This window comes from Brienomyrus brachyistius, chromosome 3, assembly GCF_023856365.1.
Source record: "Brienomyrus brachyistius isolate T26 chromosome 3, BBRACH_0.4, whole genome shotgun sequence".
NCBI classification, from domain to species: domain Eukaryota; kingdom Metazoa; phylum Chordata; class Actinopteri; order Osteoglossiformes; family Mormyridae; genus Brienomyrus; species Brienomyrus brachyistius.
This window is the reverse complement of record NC_064535.1, coordinates 37,151,554-37,174,752: the sequence shown is the minus strand read 5'-3', so window position 1 is coordinate 37,174,752 and position 23,199 is coordinate 37,151,554. Positions and strand designations below refer to the sequence as shown.

The following is a 23,199-nucleotide window of genomic DNA, read 5'->3' as shown; positions in this document are numbered from 1 at the left end:
TGCAAAGTGCATTCTGGGTAATGTCACTGCATATATTCTAGACTCCCAGGCCTGAGGCGAATCGTGACGGCATCTCTGACCATACTGCATCCTCAGCACATTGTCAGGCCACAATTCTTCCTTGTGATTGGTTAAAGACCAAGTGACGATAGTGACCCATTGGCTGGAGAAACCAGATGTGGGTGGTGACAGCGAGGTTGATTGGAAAATTACACGTGCCGACCATACAACTCCAGGTCAGACGCTTGCCTTCTCATCAGACATGAAGGCGCAACAGTGGAGGTCTACACACAGCGAATCTCTCCCCAGCAGTAATATTCATACACTGGGGCGATGTCATCACTTTTGTTAGTGATAGAACTGAATTAAATTTAGGTGTTACCTCAGTCTTCTCAAGCAGCAATGCTTCTTTACTGGGTGTCTATTCTTCCACCATAGGCCCTCTCCCAAACCCTCAGCCAATCAGCACTCTCATTTTGAGTCCACCACCTGCATGCCCGATCAAGGTAGTCACATGCTTTCCAGTTAGTTAGCATGTAAAATCAGGACTGATGCAGTGACATGTCTGTTCGTGTTTTGCTGCGGTAGTGGCCCTCCTCCTTTGCTCTAACCCTGCATGCTGAACCCCTGCAGAGATGGCTGGAGGTGTTTTGTTTAGCAATCATCCCGCTGCTGGTCCGGATTTCTGGCTGATACCGTGTGATCACAGTTACCAGGCGTGACTGACGGATACGCACGCTCCTGCCGCACGCATTTCATAAATCACTTCGCCGCTGCTCTTCGATAATTAACTCAGAGCAGCAAAGCCGGGAACCCAAGTCCGGTTCTACTGGGAATACAAACTGCGGTTCTACAGTCACTTTGTCACTGGTAAGCTTCCTCTGAGAATCACAGAAATGCAAAGACTCACTTTTAAAAAGGGAATTTTACTGGGGTAAGCTAAACAGAAGCCAGGACCAGAGCCCATTAATTGGGAGTAAGTTTAAAAGGAATAAAAGCCATATCGAGACACCAAAACACTGGCACTCCCTGTTTCCAGTGTCTTAAACCAGACTCCTTCCTAGTAACTTTCCCCTATAAGTCTAGCTGACATCTCCTACCTTTGTCTTCCTCATCTGTTCTAAAATGGGCTGCAAATTCTTCTTTTTACATTTTTGTCACTCACCCAATGTACGTAAGACTGAAGAGTTCGTCCATATTAGGACAACATGATTTAGGGATGTTGTACCTGTGATCAGAAGGTCGCCGGCTTGAATGCTCCATGACCAAACCCCCAGTTGGCTGCCACTGCTTTGTAAAAAACAATCTGCTAAATAAGAAAATACCTAATGAAGAAAACACTTCCTGTCTCTGGTACTGTGTCCCGGGTGTAACGTGGATCAGGCTGGCCTGATTTCCACACAGAGGTCCTGACATGCTGGATGTACTGCTGCAGCGATTGTACATTCCTGGAGTGAACACTCTGTAACGAAGTGGTTCAGTGACAGCTCTGCCCAGCCTGCGATGAAGGGAATCTAACATCCGCTACCCTCTGCTGTGGTCTTTGTGCTTGAGTATTTAGTGAGCAACCATTCATCAAGATGGCAGCCCCCGCACCCCAGGGAGGGGGGGGGGCATGCAAGGGAACCTTCAGGACCCATGGATCTGGGCTTTCTGTCTAACCCATCTTCACAACGTAGAAGAACCACAACTGAAAATGTCACACGTAACGAATTTGAACAAAGCAACTTGATGCCGGTGTGGTGATGGAGACAGGATGCGGGGAGTTGCTGTTTATCATCAAACTCAAGCGAGTTCTGGGCGCAGGTGCCAATAATTTTGTCCAGCCCCCACCCCGATCCCCCCCTGCCAGGATAAGTAGTTCGAAGATTTATGGCGAATGGAAAATGGCAAACAAATTTATACATGAATTATGGAAACAATCAGTTATGTCATTCCTGTCCTGTCTGGCTTAATAAATAGTGCTTAATTTAACTAAATAAATCTGGTTGAAGAAATGTTTGCTCAACATTACATGTGTTAGATATTTTGAGGTCTGCTACAAATACAAACACAGGCACACTGTTTTATACAGGTACACCAGCGTCACCTGCACGAAAAAACCACATTTTATTTCATATTAAGAAATTGATTCTGGTCACTTCTTCTGACTGACAGCACTAAAGATCGCGTCACAGATCCAACACAAAAACCCTCTCGACCCAGTGGCTGTTTCCAGTGGAAAGATTTTCCAAGCCCAGTCAAAATTAACATTCACTTACACATACAAGTGTTTATTTCTGCTGTGGGAAAAAGAGCCAATGGTAAATGTAGTTTAAAAAAGGACGGAATGACCGTGCCCATCTGATAAAAACTGTCTGGAATGACAGTAAATCGTATTTGTTCATTCCAGCTCCGTTTCAGGGACAATGAAATGCCTGCAGGAGGCGCCAGAGGTGCCTGTGATCCCTGCAAGACTTTTACTGCCAAACTCAGGGAAGGACATGGGGTGAGGAGAACGTTGACCCCCCCCCCCCCCCCCGCCCCCCGCCTTACATGTTGGTAAGATCCGGAACACTTTAGACTAACGTCATCTGAGGGGACCAACCCCCAAACATCTGGATCTGCTGTAAAGCTCTAAGAATTTTCCTCGTCAGCTGAAGAGTTATTCTTCAGATCCTAGATGTGGCACAGTGGCCTTGGAGGCTGCTACCCAGGACACGTCGTAAGCTCCGGCTCGCAGAACACCCAGTAATGGGCAGCGTGGAATTTACCAGAGAGGATACGGATCAAAATAGTGCTGTTGCGTCATCCCCCGGCGAGGGGGGAGGGAGATGAAGCAACTTTGGAGCAGGACACAGGTCCTCAGATTAACCCGTGGTCCACAGCCGTACCTTTCCAAGCTGTGCTCCCTGCACCCGAATGTACATGACCCACGTTAGCTTGTCCTAGTTTCATCCATCTCACCCCTTTTGTGGGGGCTGTTTCCGTCTCCATTCACTGTCATTTCATCTAATAGACAGGTGCTGCTGGGGTGAGGCAGGTCTGAGGAGTCAGTATAATGACCCCCCCCCCCCCCCACTGATGACTCACAAACCACTTCCGCTGCCTCTCTGTGAATGGGTGGTATTAATGCAGCTATCTGAGTGTAAGCAGACGATCACCTAACCATGTCTGCGTAGAGTTTTATACTCTGGTTTTATTTCAGGCCTGAATCTTGCCCGTGAAGACGGACTCATCTGATTTTCTGTAACGCTGCTATTTAGAAGAACTCTTTGTTCAGAAAGTCTGCAGCCTCCAAGTTAATATCTCTGCTCCATCCTAATTCTCTCTCCTTGTGGGGCGGCTGTGTGAAACGGAAAAATCTTTTTAAACCTTTTTTTTTCGGTAGCCTACTTTCTGCCAGCTTGTTTTGTGGATTAAATGAGATGTACAAGGCATTGCTTTTGACTTGATCTTTGATGTGGGGGATAATTTGTCCTCCCAAAACAACATAATGTCTGTAATTTTAGGGGGACTCATACCCCTGAGGTTATGGATTCATTTCCTGTCCCCGGTCCCCTTGTAGCAGCGCTTCGCTTCTGCGTCTCATCCCAAAGCCTGAAAACGTGTGTTTAGGTGAGCTGCTATCTCAAAGGTCCTCCCTGATTCATGCCCTCTTCTTCCTGAGATATGCTCCAGGTTCTCCAAGACCTTGAGAAGCCACCATGGTAGATGGGTGGATGGTTTATTGTATAATTAGTTACCTCAGTTCCAGTAAATTACGCGTAAAAGTTTTTCTCATTCTGGTGCTGTAGAGTTGACGTGTGCTTGTCACACGGAATTCTAGGTAAAATGGTCATGTGACACGGCATTGTTTTGTCACATAACCCTGACAGCAGTTAACCGTGGTGCCATGCAGTTCTCACTGTCAGACGCAGGTACGGCACGAGGCTGCTCTCCATGTCACTTGCAGGTAGTGCTTGAGGGCGCCCTTGGTGTCGCCTGAAAGTGGCAGAAGGCCGTCAGGCGTCTGACCCCCAGGCAGTTAAAACGCAGCCTCTCCGCGTTGGCATCAGAGCCGGTGCTGGCGCTGAGGAGGAAATCGACCGCCGTCCCCGTGCCTTGCTCCGGGGGAGGCTCTCATGCGTGTAAGTCCAGCGTGTCACACCGCTATCCCGCTGGAACACCCTCAGATGCTGCTTTAATTCTAACGAGGTGCTTGTCTTAATTAGGCCTGTGGGGGCGGGCTTTGGTCTCTCTGACAGGCTCAGAGGTGGATATTTCAGGTCCAGAAAGTAAAAATCCAGACCATGATTTCATTTTAACCAACCAGTTGACCATAAAGAGTCACATTCACAGAGTACCCAACTGGTTGGTTGAAAAAAAATCTTGGTCTGGATTTGTACTTTCTGGACCTGAACTATCCACTCTGGATGGGATTTAACCCAGACTTTTCCGTCTTTACGCCATTCATATGTATCCATATCGGTCCTGCTCTCTGTCATTATTTAATGTAATTTCTTGGCTTTTCACCTGATTGGTTGGCACCCTAACCCATTTTTCCAAAGCAGCTTTGGCCTGAGTGGCAGTTTTCACGGAAACGGATGACGGGGCGCACATACGGATCCGTGTCACCTCTGCATGACGTGTGCCACATTAATTAGGAAAATTCAAGGAATTAAGTGTCACCTGTAAACACAAACAGACACTATGTTTATTCATGGGCTCACTTACAGCAGTGCAGGCTTTTTGGAGGTAAACGTGTTTGATCTTCCTTACATGAGCCTGTGGGAAATGTAATGTCGTGAAAAGCGAGGCGTCGGAGTACAGCGACATGTCTGCCTCCTTCAGTGTCTCGTAGGATGCAGCAGAGACTCTTGTCTTCCCTTTGATTATTTCTCCATTAGACGGCAATGGTAGATTTTCATTTTGCTGGTCCTGTAGTCCGGCATTCGCTGTTCAGCACTTGAAGCAACTCTGGAGGGATTGAGCGCAGAATCCTGCGCCCCCCCCATCCCACTTGCACCCTCCTATGATCACCTCCGGGCACCAGCAGAGAGAAACCCAGAATCATCCCACATGCCGACATTCTCCTGTGCACAATAAGGTAGCAGCAGGTGGCTCAGTGCGTTTGGGGTTCAGTTCAAGCCTCTGAATAGCTCTGATGAAATATCAAACTGCAGAAGCGAATTTTAACAACATCATACAGAGTAAAGTCGGCTGCTGGTAACGCACTGCATTGTGTTTTGCTTCCCGGGTTACTAACTACAATCCTAAAGATTATTCGGTCAGAATGGGTAGTGTAACATTGCAGTGCCTTACGTAACATCAGCCAAGGCCAGTGATGGCCCTAGTGCCTTCCCAGCATATCTTCCACTAGGTTTGGGGTTTGGCAGACAGGGGGAGGCTGCTGGAACATGGTTTGCTTCCTCATAAAACTGCCCCTCCCTCAATCTCTGACGAGTCAGCGGTGGAGGCCTATCTTCGCCATGACACCACAGGCCTTCGCAGGACTGATATGAGAAATCAGGGGGTTTGCTGGGTTTCCTGGCCCCCCGACTAGCGGAGCCACCCTCAGCCCTCTCCTTCGTACTGAGACCCAGCGCCAACACAGGCTCCCCAAGTGACATAGCAAACCACCAATCATTCAGCCACTGATCCTGCTGGGGTGTGTGTGTGTGTGTGTGTGTGTGTGGGGGGGGGGGGGGGGGGGGGCTGTCCTACACAGCATAAATCTCAAAGCAGGGGACACCTTGTTCCATACACATAGACACAGATACAACTGCAACAAAATATATCCTACATGGTGTAGTAGACAGTTTGAGGTTCATAGTTTAAAAGCAAACGTCTATTACCTTGATCCTTTAAAAAATTTGCATTCTAACAGAATATTTACGGTAAATGGATTGTTCATAGAAGCCGGTAAGAAACGTGAAGTGATGCATTTAATAGCGTTTCATAAATTTAGTCTCATTTTCACCTTGACAGATGTATTACGGCAAGCGGATTCTGGGAAATTCACGTCCCTTGTCCTTCCAGCCATCGTCATCAGAACATATCGAGATGTTTAAAAAACTTACCCGCCCTTCCATTGAGATACTTACGGTAATGGTTCTATTATGTTTTGCATAGTAATTTTAATAATTGCCCACCTGTCACTTATTAAACTGGCGCCGCCGCTGCCTCCCGACAAGGGGCGTCCCTGCTCAGTAGAGGAGGGGCCGGGCGGAGAGCTCGCTAGTTTCGGCAGGCGGCGTGCTTAATTTTTAAAACTACGCCATCTGAATGGTTTAATTAATCAAACTCGCCTTCCACCCGCAGATAAACCCAGCTGCCAGAGGGGACTCAGGCCGGATTTAACTCCGTTTCTTATTGCGGAATTTGCATTCTCTAGGCATTCGTGACAATCAGCTAAAAAACGAGTAAATAATGGGGATTATTTTATCCTAAATGCATTTTAATTGTTCACCGAAACCGAACGCACCATGCATCGGTAAGCAGTTTGACACCTTTAACTCATTATCCAGCAACAGACAGAGATGTATGATATCTTGTCCCTTTACGGGTTTTCTTTTTAATTCAGCATACGCCTGTTTCCCCCAACCCTCTATTGCCAATTGCCCTGTCTTCTAGGTAATGTTCCTCAGAAGCCGGACAGCTTTCCTCTGCAGTGTGTCAGTCTGTCTGTCCTGGTGGGTGGATCTTGCTGCCAACGGCAATGTCAGTTTCCTGTCCCAATGAGGTATTAAGAACCAGAACCTTTAATATTCCAAACCTATAAAACCGAACTTGGAAACAGGATTGTTTTAAAAAGTTTACTTGGTAAGACTGGGTTAATGTTATTGGTTATTCTTAGCGGTGGTTTTGTATCAAAGGCGGGTGTGTTTCTTCAGTTCCCAGCATGCCGTTTTGTATGAACATTGTTAATTTGGGGTGTGGTACTTTTTAGCGGGTGAGGTGAGGGCTCTTTTATGGGGGCGGCTTGCAGTCCGACAGCTCGCCTTGGCCGCTCGAGGTGTAAAACGACACCGCAGTTAGCGTCTGTGGGGGCCGAAGCTCCAAGAGGCTGCAGATATTTCAGAAACCAAGAGAAACAGGGTCTCATTCCTGCCGCCCCCCCCAATCAGAGGAAGCTGGCAGGCCGAGCGGGACAGTGACCGACTGGTAGATTGTCCCCGGCTTGCAGAATTAAAGGGTGCTTCTATTAGTCCTTCAAGCACCAATAAGGAAACCTCTTTCTAAGGAAAATGACTTTAAATGAATCTAGAGTCTATCCCTTGCCGTTCTAAATCCACCTCTGTCCAGTTTCTTTTCTTTTCTTTTTTTTTTTTTTGTTTTTTAAGTGGATGTTGGCTGACTTTCTCGCTTTGCTCCTCGTATTTGTGTCTGGCTTGGTCTTCGATGAAGGGTGACCCTTTGCCCACACGAGACAAAAAAAAAATTGTTTCACAATTTAAGGAAATATTCAGACAAATGTATGAAAAGTACAGCATTTCTGGATTTACGTTATATACAAATTAGGTATTTGAGCATTTAACTGGCAGCCCTGTTCTTAAATTAAATCTATTTTTTTCCCTATGTTTTTGAAGCAATTTATGAGTGATTATATTTTTACATCCGTTTCCACAGCAGTATCATAAATATTTTCAGACTGAAAACGGGGCCAATTTATACAAATTCACTTTACACGTAAGTTGAAAGAAAACATGGGGAGAATAGCACTGGATGGTTTAATGGGCCCCCAGCCTGCCCTCCCACTGCTTTGGTTCCGCCTGGGCTTAACCTCAGCTGCCGATGTGCAGGCTTACTCTGCAAGGTGCCACGCGAGGCCTGACAAGTGCCTGTAAGGGGGCCTCACCTGGAGTTTACATCAGGCAATCAGGGGGGCAGCTTCCCAGCTCGGGTATGAGTCTGTACTTTAGACAAGTAAATCAGCAAAGCTGTAAGTCATTTTTTGGATAATTCAAATGCTGATCATTGAGTATTGAAACTCCCTGGACGAGCCAGTAGTAATGAATTTCGATAAATAAAAAAGAAAGTTTGTTTTGCACTTTTTTTTTTTTTTATTATCGCTGTGCTGTTCCGTGTCGATTTTATTTCCCCCCAAATTATGAAGAATTCCCACCGGTTGAGAATCCTCATCTGTTGTGGTTTCCTTAAACCTGTACTGCGCCTTAAAGATGTGATATTTTTGTGATGTTTTTCACAATGTGTCCCAGACTGGGCTCCTGCAAAAGCTTCAGCCTTTCCTTTTGATTGATGTTGGGCTCGATAAGTGGACGAGTTTGAGAATCTAGTGGGTTCTTCTTGATCTGCTTAAGACCATCTTTTCTTTTCCTGTAACGATAGATGCCTTCTGAGACAGCCAGAAGCTTTTTGTTTTTTTTTTTTTTCTGTGGGCTTTGCAGTTTTCAAACTGTCAGGGAAATATTTTTAGGTGCGCTTGCTGCGGTTGGGAAGCTGAAGAAAAAAGGTCCGATTTTCGAAGTATTTCCATTCCCCTAAAAGTCCTTGTTTAAAATACCTACACTGTAGGTGTTTCCCATTAAGCTTCAGGGACAGACCAGGGGAACGCTAGAGCAGAACACATCCGCACTTGGCCAGAGGGGCTGCATTTATGGATCACTTGTCGCGGTTTCCGTAGCAGCAGCTGGGCTGTTTGATGGCGCCATACTTTGTGATGGCAACACGAATAAATGGTCACGTTGGGTATGCAGGATAAAAGCCCTTTTTCTAAACAGACGTTAAAGAATAAGCTATCGAAAGGTGAACGCAGGCCAGCAGTGGGGTATGTTTTTATAGACTGCCCATATTTGAAGGTGGCATTTATAGACATTTTTGGAGTACGGGGCGTAAATGCATTAGCCCTGCATCTATTGCCAGGTGGTCAGGTATTCCGTTGAAAAAAAAAAAATGACCAGGCTGAAGGTCAGCCAGTGCCTACATTCACGTTCTCCAGTTACGGACTGGAGTTTCCATTTCAGGCAATTAGCCTGGGCAATGTGCTTTTCTGAATGGAGGACTGGATTACTCAAACATGACACATTTACCATAACGACCGTCCAATTTCAGGAGGGAACAGTTCCCCTGTCGCAAGATGTGGCAGAATGGAGATGAAAGGAAAGGTTTCGACTGAGCTGCAGACGTCGCCCTGAATATCAGGTGTGATAGACGAACGGCTGTAACGTTTTTCTTTCCTTCTGTGAGTCTAAGCAAAAGCAAGTGGAAATATGTTCATTTTTCAAGGCGCCAGTGTGGGAATGTTTAAGTGAAGGATTTCAGTGATTGCTGTCTTCAGCCAGACCTGCTATTTGCTTTTTGTAGCCATTTCACGTTAGCATTCTGTAGTGGTTTAAAATTTGCATTCTATAGCCATATCATATTAAGTTCCTGTAGCCATTTTACTTCCTGTAGCCCATGTTACTTTTCAGTAGCCCTCCCACATTAGGGTTCAGTAGCTCTTTCATATTAGCTTTCGTTAGCCCTCTCTTGTTGGCTCTCGGTAGTTGCAGTTGTGCGAGTGCAACCAGAGATGAAAGAGAACTCTGCTCTTTTCAACCACATCAGTGTAATATATTAATCGTAGTTGGTCTCCCGAATTTCATGACTGATATGTATGTGGGGAAGCTGTGTGGCAGTAAGTTGGACTGACAGTGACATTTCTCCAGAAATGGTTCTCCTGATGAACATCACTGCAACCCTCACATTGCACAGAGGTGAAGTGACTCCTCCCGATGGGTTTCCTGGCTACAAGTCACCGTAATTTTCCATGACTCTCTTGGACTCTCTGAAAAGGAGACGATGTGGATCTTTCAGATGCCTCTCAAATTCTCACTGGACTTTTGTCAGCCAGTGAAGAACTCGGGAAAAGCCACAGAGCATGGCCGATGTTGGGAAGCACTGTGGATACCCAATAATGAGTGAGCTGTGCTGTGATGTAGCTTTAGTCTCTGACAGATGCATGATTACACAAAAATCAGAAAATGTCATTGGAGAATGTTGTTCAGTTTCTGTTTGTTCTCCTGCATTGCAGCCTAAACAGAAATGTTTGCTGTCGTTTAGACAGACGTGTTTGTTTCTGACAGACCATCTTTCGGTTGGGTGCTCATCCATACCTAGCTTTCTTTCCAGTTTCGGCTCTTCAGTAGAACATCTGAAGCTCACTTACGTCCCCTAATGAGAAACGTGTTTTGACATTTCAAGCCGTCGACTTGCATTGAAGCAAAATGTTGAGGTAAAGGATTCATTTAACCAGGAAGCTCCGACCCCCACAACCAATACCCTGAAGAGGAGACTCCAAAACTCCACAAACACGCAGTATGACCTCCTGTCTCTGTGTTTTCCTGCCTCACCTTTTTTTTTTTTGAGACCAGGAATGAATCCCCTTCCTCCCCAGCCGACTGTTTTTCACTTGCACTTTTAACAGCGTCTCGGTGTTTAAGAAAACACACCCGGTAACCAGCCAGGTTCTGAAAGCGAGCAGCCGGGCCCCTTGGCCCGCGTCCCACCAACCCGGTGCCATCTGAAAGCTGGCTTTTGTGTGCTGGTGTAGTGGATGCCAGCGTTAACGGCCCTTAAGCAAATAGGGGTTCGTTACGCTGCCCCGTCTGACAAAAACAAGATATACACCTTTATTTTATATTACTTGACGGAATTCCACAAAACATTCTTTAGTTCTCAAGACGACGATGGAATGAGCAGTGGAGAACTAGCCTTCAAACATGCATCTGAGTGAGGCGTTGTGAGAAGTTAGTCTGGGTAAACTAATACCCATTTAATGGAGGCTGAGTTCGGTCACTTGCTGGGGGTCTTGTGGATGGAAACATTCGCGCAACAACGCCAGGCTAAGCTTCAGCTCTCACTGCTTCTGAGCCGCTGCCTTTTCATCATGCACCAAGGGGAGCGAACAGCCCCAGATTTCACAGCGCTGGTTTAATGCTCTGTTGTCATGCTCGGGGTCCTCTGCGGCTTGAAATCTATTATCCACTATTCTCCAGTCAAGAATTATAATATATTTGCACTTGGTACATTCTGTACTATCCGAGTGTTTCTAATAGGTCGGTATGAACCATGAACGTCCCCTCCACATTCAGAAAACTCTGGCAAGAAGGGGCCAGCAGGTGACTTAGCAGGAAACACCTCACATAAAAGTAGCTGACTCTGTGTGTTACTGTATTACCCTTAAGAAAGGTGCACGACTGGAATCGTTTCATACTGCAGTATCAGTGGGAAACAAAATTTATGAATTGCTTTAAAATTCTGAGGAACTAAATTTAAATGCCAATTGGATGCATGATTACAATGTAGCGCTCACATCCCACTAGTTACACCAGGGTAACGAACACGTAGATCTTGTCCTAAAGTGAATTCCATCTCGCGCCATCCTTTCGTTTGGTCGTCGCAATGATTGCATGCCTTTGGTCGCGTATTTATACAGCTGCATTTCTTCGAGATAAAGTGCCCCGATGTGGAGCAGTGATCGTATCCCAGCCAACCTCATAACCCACCCCACCCTTGAGACCGTCGCCATGGCGCCCTGCTCTCCATCACACCCCCACTTCCTGGTCAGCAGTGCGAGGTGTCAACAACCAAAATATAACACAAAAAGAGGGGGAATCCTTCTGTACCCGGTGTTGGGTTTGCAGCCTTGGGCCACGTCTGATTTCCTGAGTAATGATGATCCCAATTGCGCACCAAGTCGGTGACCCCCGGTGCTGACCCGCGGATGAACAGTGTTGTGATTAGAAATTACTGCAATTTGCGGCCGAGAAGCTGACGGCAGTTGTTTGGAAAATCTGGATCGTTTTAAGTGCGGATGCCATTAATCGCTTTCCGCCTGCTCCAGGGGCTCGTGATCTTCGGAGAAAATGAGGACTGTGCACCGTTTTGAGTAAAGTCGGGGCCCTGAGGCTCTGATGGTGGATTCGAGAAGGTTGATTGGATTAGCAGAGATCCTGGCTTTGAAGGATTGCTACGCACACTGTGGGCTTTGGCGATCACGCTTTCGTTTAGCTTTGGTCCAAAGAGGATGTGCCCTTCACCTCGTTTTTTGAGTGGCACTGTTCATACTGTCAATCTCGTTTTGTTTTCCTTCTGTGAAGTTTGTTTTTCTTATTTTATTTGACCCAGTTATGTATAAAAGTGAAAACAATTAGAATGTAGTGTATTTCGCATGCAAACAAATAGGAAGTGAGCTGAGCTGTACACCTGGAGTGCTTTTGTTTTTGAATGTTCTGTGACCTGATTGATTTCCGTTTAAAAAATCACCCTCTGCTCCCCCAACCCCACAGACACGTTTGGAGACCCTGCGGTCTGACCACAGTCACTCTGTAACCAGAGTTTCTGTACATCTGCAGATCTCCGGTCCGGGGCTGAGCCACACCAGTCGCACCAAACAGTCAGATGTGGAAATGGGCGCATTCCACGTTAATTATCATCATTTTGGGCAAACTTGCTCGGGACTAACATCAACAGAATGTTCATTAGTCTTTTTTCCAGGCTTGCTTAGGGGCCAGTTAGAAATATGTCTTAAATGTGGGAAATGTTAATGATGAGAGAGAATTCCTGAGTGCCTAACTTTTATCAGCAGAAACAATCCAGCGATTATATGTCATGTTCTGACAATCTGCTGCTCTTTGGGTTTTGGTGAATGTACAAAGACACATTTTTTTGTAAACGCATAACTGAATTGCTTGATGTCCTCCATTCCCTCCAAAAATACTTCAGTCGTTGCCGTGGAGATGGTGTCATATTTCCATTGACAAAAAGTGTTTTGCTCCCTTTTAAAAAAACATTCGTTTGGCTTTGGCTCAGCATTAACAGTGGCGGGAAATAGGGGCCAGGCTGAAATCTCGGATAAATCTCGGTGAATCTCACAATCTTCGGCGGGGGCCTGTGGGGTGCTGGCTTCTCACCAGACAGCTCGTGTGGAACGATGCTGGTTGCATTCTTGGCTGAACCACAGCCGCGCCAGTCCCTAACCACCTGACACCCCCGCTAATGACGGCCTGGATTACGATCACAAGAAATGTGTCCGATTGTAAGGATGCCTAGAAATATGAATGGCATTGGTGCAACATAGACTTCCATGCGACGTGCAGCTCCACCAGGAAAAACACGTACTTTTATACCAGTTTCTTAAAACGTGACCATAATGATTTTGATGTTTGGGCTTAAAGAATAGCTGTTGGTTCAGAAGGTATACTACGGTAAAACTGAAGGAATTGCCTGTTAAATCAAGCTCTGTATTAACCAAGATTTACCATTGTTATAAGCATGTTCAACATGATTATACTGATCAGTTTATAGAAAACTGAGAGAAAATGGAGTACTTCTGTATGTGTGGTACACATGTTAAAGAAATGCAGCTTGTTCACTGTACAGTTGCCCATGTGACTGTGAGTGCCTGTAGGGGTCCCCTGTACTGCAGTGATGACAGTGTACCCTTATAACCACCAGTCCCGTGAGCTGCTCTTCTCAGTCAGCCTCTTTCAAAGTGATCAGGTGTCCTTCTGACGGGGGGAATTTACCATCCTGTTGACTTTCCGGCTCCTCACTCTCTCTCCAGCTGATTGCTGAGCGGACTTCACTCTTGGTCAAAGAAGGTTCTTGTTGTGAACCCCAGTTAGTTACTGGGTAAGATGCTGTCACAAAATCAACCGTTTTAGGCCAACGATATCCCAGAAAGCTTGTCTGTCTTTAGTCGTGCCCATATTCCAGTGATATCTGTCATTTGGCGGGGTGTCCACAGTCTGTATCCGGGTCCCACTCCCTCATCGTCTGATTGTGTCCCCTTTAAGCGTGTTAATGGTGCCCATTGTATGTCAAATAAACTTACTTGGACTTGGTTTGTTATTGATCTGATTCTTAAAAACATGCTCCGCTGATCTACAAGCTGTACCTCACTGAGTGTTCTTTTTTTTTTTTTAACTTGCCCTTCAACGGATACACACTTGGCAACTTTCTGCTCAGGTAATGTCTCCATTAGCCAGATGCTGCTACGTCCAAGATTATCTGTGACCAGCGAAACACTGAAGTTGTGCCTCACCAGTAGCTGCTCTCACGCCTGTCAGGTGGGTTTGCACGTGTCTCGTGCTCGACAGCAGTGATTGGCTGTCATTACCAGCTGAACAAAGTCATCTCTCAGCTGCGAGAGTATTCACGGAACCAGAGTAGGATCAGTCGTTTTACTTCTCCGCTCCAGCGTAAACATTCTTATGTGGGTTTTCCAGTCATTTTCATCAGCCTGGCAGCTGGCAGGAAGTTTGCCATCCTCACCCAAGGAATATGGTCTGGCTGGTAAAGGGACGTGTCTGTGAGTAGAAGCTCTGCAGAGTCCCTGCGCCTTTAGTTTGGGCTTTCTGGCGACTGGAAAATGGTTGTTTGGTCAGGATGGTGCTCGACATGCCTGTGCATTTAATTAGGGCTTGTTCGCGTTGGAAAAACAACTTGAGGGTTTGGTAATGAAGGTCAGTCACTGTCTGATGTTGGCCGTCTTGGTAACCCGGGTTACAACTGATGATGATGAGAACCCTTTATTGCTGTTGCAATACACCATGTCACTAGTTACAAGTACCAGCGAAAAACTGGCCATCAACCGACCATACATATACACAAACATCACACACAACTCTATAAACAAAATCCGTCTCATTTTGTGATGCTGGAAGTACTATGTAGAACAATGGACAGAGAGAGACACACAGACAGACAGGCTGATACTTTATTGATCCTGAAGGAAATATAGGCATCCAATAGTTCAAATACACAAAATACACACAAAATAATAGAATAACACTCGGGATCAAGGAGGTACAGTGTGTGGCTACAGATGTTGTACAAATTACGGAGGTCAAAGTGATTTATTGGTGCCGCAGAAATTCACATGAAAGGATTAGGGTTAGACCAGTAGCATCTGGGCCGTTTGGCTGCCTCACACCTCCACAGACGATGGCTACGTCACTGTGTGGGCGGAGCATATGTGTTCTCCCCCGTGTTCTCCCACATACCTGGATCTGTTGTTTATTTATTTATTTATTTGATTGCTAGAAAGCAGATCCACTCTTTTCATGTGCCGACCAAGGTGCCACCAATTGCAAAGTCATTTCTCATTACGGAAACTCCCCCTGAGTCTATAACGAATTTTTGTGACTTGTAGTTTGCGCAGCATTTTGAAACCTTCCTCGGACCGCTCTGCCTTTGAGTGTAAGGCGCGCTGTGTACCATGGGATACGTATACCAGAAACGTCTGTCTTTTGACAGAGAAAGTAAACGAGTGAGACAAGCATTCGTGCTGCTCAAATGTCCAGACTTAGAAGATGGTTGTATAGCCTTTAACAGAGGTGGAGATATCAGGTCCAGAAAGTAAAAATCCAGACCACGATTTTGTTTCAACCAACCAGATGAGTACTCTGTGATTGTGACTCCTTATGCTCAACTGGTTGGTTGAAAGTAAATCATGGTCTGGATTTTTTTTACTTTCTGGACCTGAAATTGCCACCTCTGGCCTTTAATCTTCATGCTTGTGTCCCTGTGGATCAGGACCTCTCTCGCTGTATCTGCAGTCCACTCCATGCATCTCCATAACACCGGCATCCAAGTACCAAAGACGCCACCTCCACGTGATGAAAGCAGCCTGAGCAGACCGTTAAACGCTTTATTTATAACGAGCCATTGTCAGGGAAAAATGAGTTAAGTAAATGATCGATAAAAGGTAGTAATTGCTAATTAAACTCCGTAGTAATGTGTATTACAGGGAACATGAAAGGGATATTGAGTGGGTGAGAAAAGCCCCGCTTTTATTTTCCACCCGTGGCCTTTTAGTCAATACTGTTTAAGTCATCTTACGTATATATGGTCTCCGGGGAGCCGAGACAAAGCAGTCCGCTCTCTTCCAGACTTTTAAGTGCGATTAACGACGTGCAATAATTATAGCTGTAGTAGGCTGTAGCTCTGAACGAACTGTGTAGATGTGGGTGGATTTGAGTGTTGAGAAAACGGGGTGAAAAAAATCCAGCGTTTAAATAGCCCCCCTGTTCAAATATAGACAGCATCATCTGACAGCGCCTGTAGCTTTGGCTCTGCTCACGGTCCCAGCGGTGTGGCTGTCGGTCCGCTGGACCTCCGGATGCACGGATGCTGAATTCGGTTGCAGTGCAAGACAGTGGCGGTGTTTAACTGCTCCGGCGACCATGGCTCCTACGCTTACCATGTATTTCCCCCCTCTTTTTGTGTCCTCGCACTTCAGATCCTTCACCAAAGCGTCTGCTCTCATTTTTTAGTTTAAACGGCGGGACATCGACAGCGTTATCCTGGAAATGGGGGGGATTATCGCTATAATATGACTGCAGTCCAGTCTAGCGTTGCGGAGAGATCGGAAAAAGGATTGCATCTGCAGCCGAAATTCCAGTTTTGAAGCGCTGAGGGGAGACGGGGCGACCCGAAGGAGGATGGAGCCCAGCGGAGGAGCGAGTCGCTGATAACGCGGATTCACTGGCTGCTGATTGCAATATTTTATTTGAGGACCGACAGACAAAAGGGGGGCAAATTGACAGGGCAAGAAAGATCTGTTAAAATGCGACAAAGTGGGACCTTCACGGTTTGTCAAACTTTGGCAACCCCTTTATTAGGTTCTCTCTCTCTCTTTTAAATGCTTTTTTGGAGGATGGTAGTATTTTCCCAGTGGATTTCTTTAGTAACTATACTATTGTGATCTTCAATACAATGTTGCATGTAGCGTAGACACCAAACATATGCATTAGAAGACAAAGTGTGAATGATGGCCGTGACAGCGGAGTCAGACGGCAGCCGGGTTGCACGGAGAGGTGCGACTGGGAAAAGCCCCCGCAGCCTGGATCGCAATGGTTACGTGAAAGCATGTGTCACCCCCCTGTCCCAGGACCCCAAGTGCACGGCGTGGCTGAGGCTGCGTCTGAGCGAAATACGGAGTTTGCACGGACTCTCCTCGGCGCTGTGCGTGGGGTCGCTTTCGCTTTTCCTCGCCCTGGTGGATAAATTAGCGGACGCGGAGACTGAGCGCATCCACGGCGGACCGTCCGGATCCGCTCTGCGTTTCGCGTCGGGCTGCGCGGAGGAGCTGTTTCTAACTTGGTGGCATTTACTTTCCGCCGTCTTCACCCTCGTATGTGCCTTCTTCTGGGTCGGCTTGTACCTGATCCGCTCCGGGCTCGCTGTCAGGACTGCCCTTTTGCTTTTGACAGTGTGTCACTTGGGCGAAGCGGCGGCGCAGTCTCTCCTGCGCTGGGCGGATGGTCTCTTCCTCTCCTCCGCGGCGGTGCTCGCTTGCCTGGCAAGCGGGGCACTCATGGTGCTGAGACTAAAGCAGGGAGTATCCATAATCGTTCTCATCAACGTCGCCCGGACCATTTCGGTAGTTTCCCTGAACAAAGTTCGGGCCAGCTGGAGGCCTTACTTGGCGTATCTGATCGGAGTGCTGGGCATCCTACTGGCGAGGTATGCGGACAGGCTCCTGCCGGACCAAGGCTCACCCGAGGAGGGCTGCGCCTCCGTGACCAAAGCGAAGGAAGAGATCCCGGTATTTAAGAGACGAAGGAGGTCTAGCTCCGTGATCTCCTCAGACATGGCACACAATCAGTCCAACAGCAAGCCGCACAGGAGGACGTCGCTGCCATGCATCCAGAGGGAGCAGGTAAGAAGTTTATTTTCCGTCCCGTTCGATATTAACGCATCACTTTCAATCAGGCGCGCACGCTGCGCGGCATTTCTGATTTTTCACGGTGGCTTTGGATCTGACGGAAAATACTGACGCAAAGCAAAAAAATAGCTTTAAAGCAGCTTAATTGCTGTTATGCGTGCACTGTTTTGCTTCTGAATTCTTTGCTTGTTTTGTGTCGTACTGATACGGAAAGGCAATGATTATTATCTGCAATATTGTAGTGAAAGCATAGCCGATGGGCGGTTTGTCAGCGTATGAGTAGTCAGAATATGTCCGAGATAACATTCATAATAGTTTGCAATAAAATAAAGGTGTTGCAATTTATTGCTTTGATGAACGATCACTAAACTTTGGCATTTTAATCTTCACTGTTGCCTCCGGGGAACCTAAATTATGAAGGTTTTCTGTTTTGTGCGCAATTATCATTTAACAATGGATTTCCCCCCACGCTACCATCACATATTAAACTAGGATTTATGAGATGCATAAAACTAATCCATGAGATTCTCTGCGCAACGCTGCCATTCTGGCTTTTTTTGTGGCTTTGCGGGAAGGTCCGCGGTTCGGCGTGGTACTAAATACGGGGGGGAGGGGGGGGAGTGGTGGTAGCGAGAAAGGCTTTTCGAGTGTGATTTCCTAGAGCGAGGTGACCGGCCTCAGACGTGAAATCAGCAGGGGAAAGGCCTATGAAAGCGGATTAAGAAGTTTCACTCGGGCTCAGTAACGTCGGCATTGACGTGAGAGGGGACAGGACGCTCCTCTGGACTGGCTCTTTAATAAGCTCTTCACATTCAGCCCAAAGCTAAACCCGTCCAACTGTTTAACTAATAAACCCTTAATATTTTAATATGTTACATTTTAAACTAATCACAGTATTGGAACGTGGCACTATACAATACCACAGATTTACGATTTTATGTGGCATTTGACATGTTTTGTTGTTGTCAGATTTTTCTATGTAGCCAGTGTGGTAGGCTAAAGTGACCAGAATCAGCAATTTTCATTTTGTCAATAATTAATCGTTTCTGGTATGACTGCTTATTATGACTTATATAATTACAGTGTGCCTATATGACGTGAAGAATTTGGAGATTGAATTGCATTATTTCAAGAAGTCAGCGGGTTTGTATTTTCACAAAAAAGATGAACACTTCAGTCTGGCTATGAACAGTACTTAAAGTGTGAAAAGGTAGGCGCTGGTACTCACCTTGCTATTCGCTACCGTTAGGTGAGAGGTGCTTGGTACTCTGCAGAGGAAAAACAGAGGTATCGGTACTCGGTACTGCGTACCGGTGAGTACCGCGCCACATCAATCTCTGGTTATGAATGATTTTAGTCTGGTGTAAACCTAACGACGTTAGATTACTATACCCCGGTGTAAAATAAATGAGCAATGACACGCATGTACCGTAGGATCAAAGGGGACCGACCCTGCCGCGGTGTCTCTCCTGTCCGGCCTTTGAGGAAGCCCTTTGGGGTTTTGCTTTTAATTATTGCGAATTAAAGTCGTGCAAGTTCACATGATCCAGTCCTTAACATGCAGCCCATTGGCAAGGCTGTGGCGAGTCCGCACATCCAGTGGCCGAGCCGCAGTTGCCGCATTTGTGTTTAGTCTCATTCTCGTATCTCTCTCTCTCCCCCCCCCCCCCCCCCCCCCCCTGGGCATCGGAGGAGCGTGCATGGACACCCTGGCTTATATGGGGCTGGCGGGGGCACCACTTATTAGGGCCCCCTAGATGCGAAAAATAATAATATACATACACTCGGGAAACGTTATACATCCGCTAGGTAAATTTTACCGTGGGAGCCCCCCGCCGACTCGGCAGTATCTACACTGGTGACACCTTCCCCCCGACCCCTTAGTCACATTTTGTGAGGAGAGGGGGGGGGTCCTGAATATATAGCTACGCCCCGGATGGCTCCATCAGGGACCTGATGGTTTAAAGGTTTAGCAGGTGCCAGAGATGCTTTGCTTACCCGCAACTACCGCCCAAAACTTAAGTAAATTATAGAGAGACCCCCCCCCACCACCACCACTGTTTTGGTCGACTATTGCGTGACGTGTTTTCCCCCCCTGAGCTCCGAAGCAAATCACCCCTGACAACAACTACGAATAAATATTAAATTGCGGCTCCCGAGGTTTCACTACGAGGACTGATAAATGAAGATTATATATGTTAACATGCATGTTTTGTTCCTGAATTGGGACACAAGCTGCTTTGTTTTGATTTGGTCATGGCAGGTTGAGCCAAATAGCAGTAACAAACAGATTCAGACAGGCCGCTAGCTTCATCATTGCCCTGAAAGTAAATCTGAAGTAATTTTTTTGTTAAATGCCGATCTGTGTCGTCAGTGTAAGACCACGTGTCCTGTCCTCCAAAACGTGCATTTTTTTCTAACTAACCCTGAATTTGACTTTTACTCGTTGATAAAACTACTTCTTGCCAGAGTTCCTAACCATGTAATTTGTGACGTCTTCACGCGACACTGAGAATATTGTTGCAAAATAGTTACCATTAAAAAAGCATTTCACTATGGTGTTAGATGTTAAGATTAAATTAAGCTGCACGTGTTTTAATTTAACATCGTAACAGGCATTTTAGGATATATTTATTGCGTTTGTGTTTTTACGTTTTGCCTTAATTACCTAATCTGATGCTGGCGCCCGCCTAGTGACAGACATGCGAGACCGTGGGATATTACGGATTACGCACAGTGTAGTTAATGCAGCATGTGTCTGTTTCACGCCATAATGAAAGGTTTTCTTTAGTGCCACGAAAGATCCAGATATAATCAGGCAGAAATTGACCTTATTATTCGTCTGCTAACTGAACTGTTGTGTAATGAATTGTACTCTTGTTTCTTTTTGTTTTGCCCAACGGGATTTGCAGGGCTTCATCTCCGCAGATTATTGCTGGCGTTTTAGGGATTCCTACAGTCTCTCGGAGAAAGTCTTTGATTTATTCTCTGTGATTTCGTGATCTTCTCGTGATTTCAGGGTCAGCGATTGACCGCAGAGGAATCCTATCATGCGTTCATTCGTATATCGTCACAATAGGCAATTTTAGCCATATACTTCTTTGCTTTAGATGTGGACTGAAAGCAATGTGATTTATGTTCAACGAGACACCAGGAAACAAACACACACACACACACACACACACACACACACACACACACACACACACACGCACACACAGTCTGCGTATTTGTATCTAATCTATGCCTGTGATTGGAAGATCGCCAGTTCAAGTCCGGCCTCGGCAGAATAGCCACATCCCTGGGCCCTTGAGCTCGGCCCTTAACCCCCAGCTTCATGAACCTGCTGCAGGTGGCTGCCTGTACTGCCCCTCTTGCTCTCACCTGTGTGTATGTCCTGGAGAGCAAAATGGGGTAGGTGAAAGGGGACCCCCCCCCCCCCCCCCACGGGGATCAATAAAATCTCATTATTATTATTATTATTATTATTATTATTATTATTATTATTATTATTATTATTATTGGATAATAATAATATTTTATTTATTTATTTATTTATTAATTATGGCTATTCTCCGTTCCTTTTATGGACATAACCCTAATCCCAATTATGACATCCTTAACCATAAATAGCCAAACAATGTACAAGACTTTTTTCCGAAGGATTTTTTTTGTTTTATTTTTTTGATTGCAGTTTTATTTTTTTGTTTTTGTTTTTATCAAACTGTGGGGAAATCTGGTCCCACAATATAACAACTAGAAAAGCACGCACACACACACACGCGCGCGCGCGCGCACACACACATACTGTGGAGCCAGGTGTGCGCATTGAGGATGCAGGGAAGGATGCTGGAGGAGAGGCTTGGTTACAGAGCTCTAACTTGCCTCATTGTGGCATGTTGGGGGCGTGGGGGTGGGGCTCCCCAGATGGAGTTTTGCCCACCTGTTCGGGGGTATTCCCGTAAACGCCGCCACCTGCTCCCCTCCTCGGAGATCAGTCTCCGATTTGATGCGGCCGAGGCGCCACGCAGAGAGGAGGCGGCGGCGGCGTGGGGTGGCGCAGCGCTCCAGTTTCCCCATACCGGGCAGCCCGACGCAGGTCCGTGCGACCGGAAACCGCTTCTTGGACATGAAACACGGGGCCGTGTATCTGCTCTCTGTTTATTTCACATCTTCAGAAATTGTTTAAAAAGCCCCAGCTGCCCCGTCTACCCCAAACGCGCCGCTGCCTTACGAAGGCTTCCCGTTGGCACCGGGCTCCTTGGAGGAAAGCAGGATATAATAAACAAGCTTTCCGTAATGTATTATTTATGACTCAGAGCCCTGGTCCAGAGGCTGTTGGTTCTTGGAGCAGCGGCGTTTCACAATGTCGCATTGTCCGCTGGAAATCAGCAGCTTAAAGTAAAGTCATTACTAGTTTATGTAACGCAGGCAGTTCGCATTGCACTTTATTGGGACTGACAGAATAATGGTTTTTTTTATTGTGTTTGAACTAGGAGGAGCCTTTCAATTCATATTTTATATATGCGATGAGATTATTTATATTTATATTATATTATTTATAAGGCGTTATATTGCAAACTCTACTGCAGTCACTTTCAGAAATTCGTTATAGAGATTTTCTGGGTTTTTCTGTATCAGATGATGCTTTTTTTACATATTAGTTCGTAATATCTGTCAGCAGCAAATAATTAAACTGAATGTGTTGGTTTTATTGGAAGGGTTAGTTAAATTGTTCCTTATTATGTGGATTAATTTTGAAATGGAAGTAATTTAGCTTCCGGTTTATGATTTGATTAAGACACTGATGCTGATTTCTGCTGGGTGGCAGGCCCTATTGGTCAGGAGAGATGTCAATCATGAGCGTGCATGGTGGTGTGTGGGTGAGGCCAGCTGCTGATGTGTTGAATATGCTGATGGGTTTTTAGTCTGCTGTGTGTGATTGACAGGTGGTATAAGTGTGGCTCACTCCTCCCAATCTCATCACATCCTCGCAGGAGTAATGGGTGCAGCCCAACCGTGTCTGTACTCACACCAACACAAATATTATCCAAGTCGGATAAGGAAATTCCTTATAGACTCCTGTGATAAGCTATTTTAGACAAATGGTAATGACTTCCAGTGGAACTGGATCCAAAAACAATCAGTAATATTTTAAACATTTTCAAAGATAACAAACCCGCTTTTATTCGCTATTGTAGTTGAGAGTGAACTACGTCTTGACAGGGGGGCAGGGGGGAGCGAGGCTGATCCTGCAGTGCAGATGGAGAGATCAGGCACAATGGGGGCAGCTCTTCCCTGTAGTGTAAGGACCCCTGTTTGAGATCCAATCCCGTGTTGCGAAAAAGGACAGTTCCCAAAAAGCCCCGCGCTGCAGACACAGGATGGAGGGCTCGCTTAGACCCGGCTGCTCGCAAGCTTTAGTCACTTACAGTATGTGACTCAGTGATTTGTGAAGCCAGCAGTTATAACGTAGCAGTTTCGTAAGTTTTGCTGAAGTCGTTTCGGGGTCGACATCCTGCCCCACAGAACGGCAAGGTCTCCTTCGCCTCTGTTTCCTTATC

At 46.2% G+C, this 23,199-nt stretch overlaps 1 protein-coding gene and 1 long non-coding RNA gene across 2 annotated transcripts in view; both read left to right on the top strand.

Annotated features, from left to right (window-relative positions):
• The first annotated feature begins 6,255 nt into the window (after positions 1-6,255).
• Positions 6,256-10,266, top strand: LOC125739447 (uncharacterized). The gene is made up of 4 exons (XR_007397162.1): positions 6,256-6,454; positions 6,595-6,703; positions 9,034-9,123; positions 9,630-10,266. It is a non-coding gene; the product is annotated as an uncharacterized LOC125739447 (long non-coding RNA).
• Positions 10,267-15,956: 5,690 nt separating this feature from the next.
• Positions 15,957-23,199, top strand: part of LOC125739446 (cGMP-inhibited 3',5'-cyclic phosphodiesterase A-like) — a 53,184-nt gene continuing 45,941 nt past the window's right edge. The window contains exon 1 of the mRNA XM_049009569.1: positions 15,957-17,629. Coding sequence (XP_048865526.1) covers positions 16,736-17,629 — 894 coding nt within the window. The 5' untranslated portion in view covers positions 15,957-16,735. The remainder of the gene's footprint in view (positions 17,630-23,199) is intronic.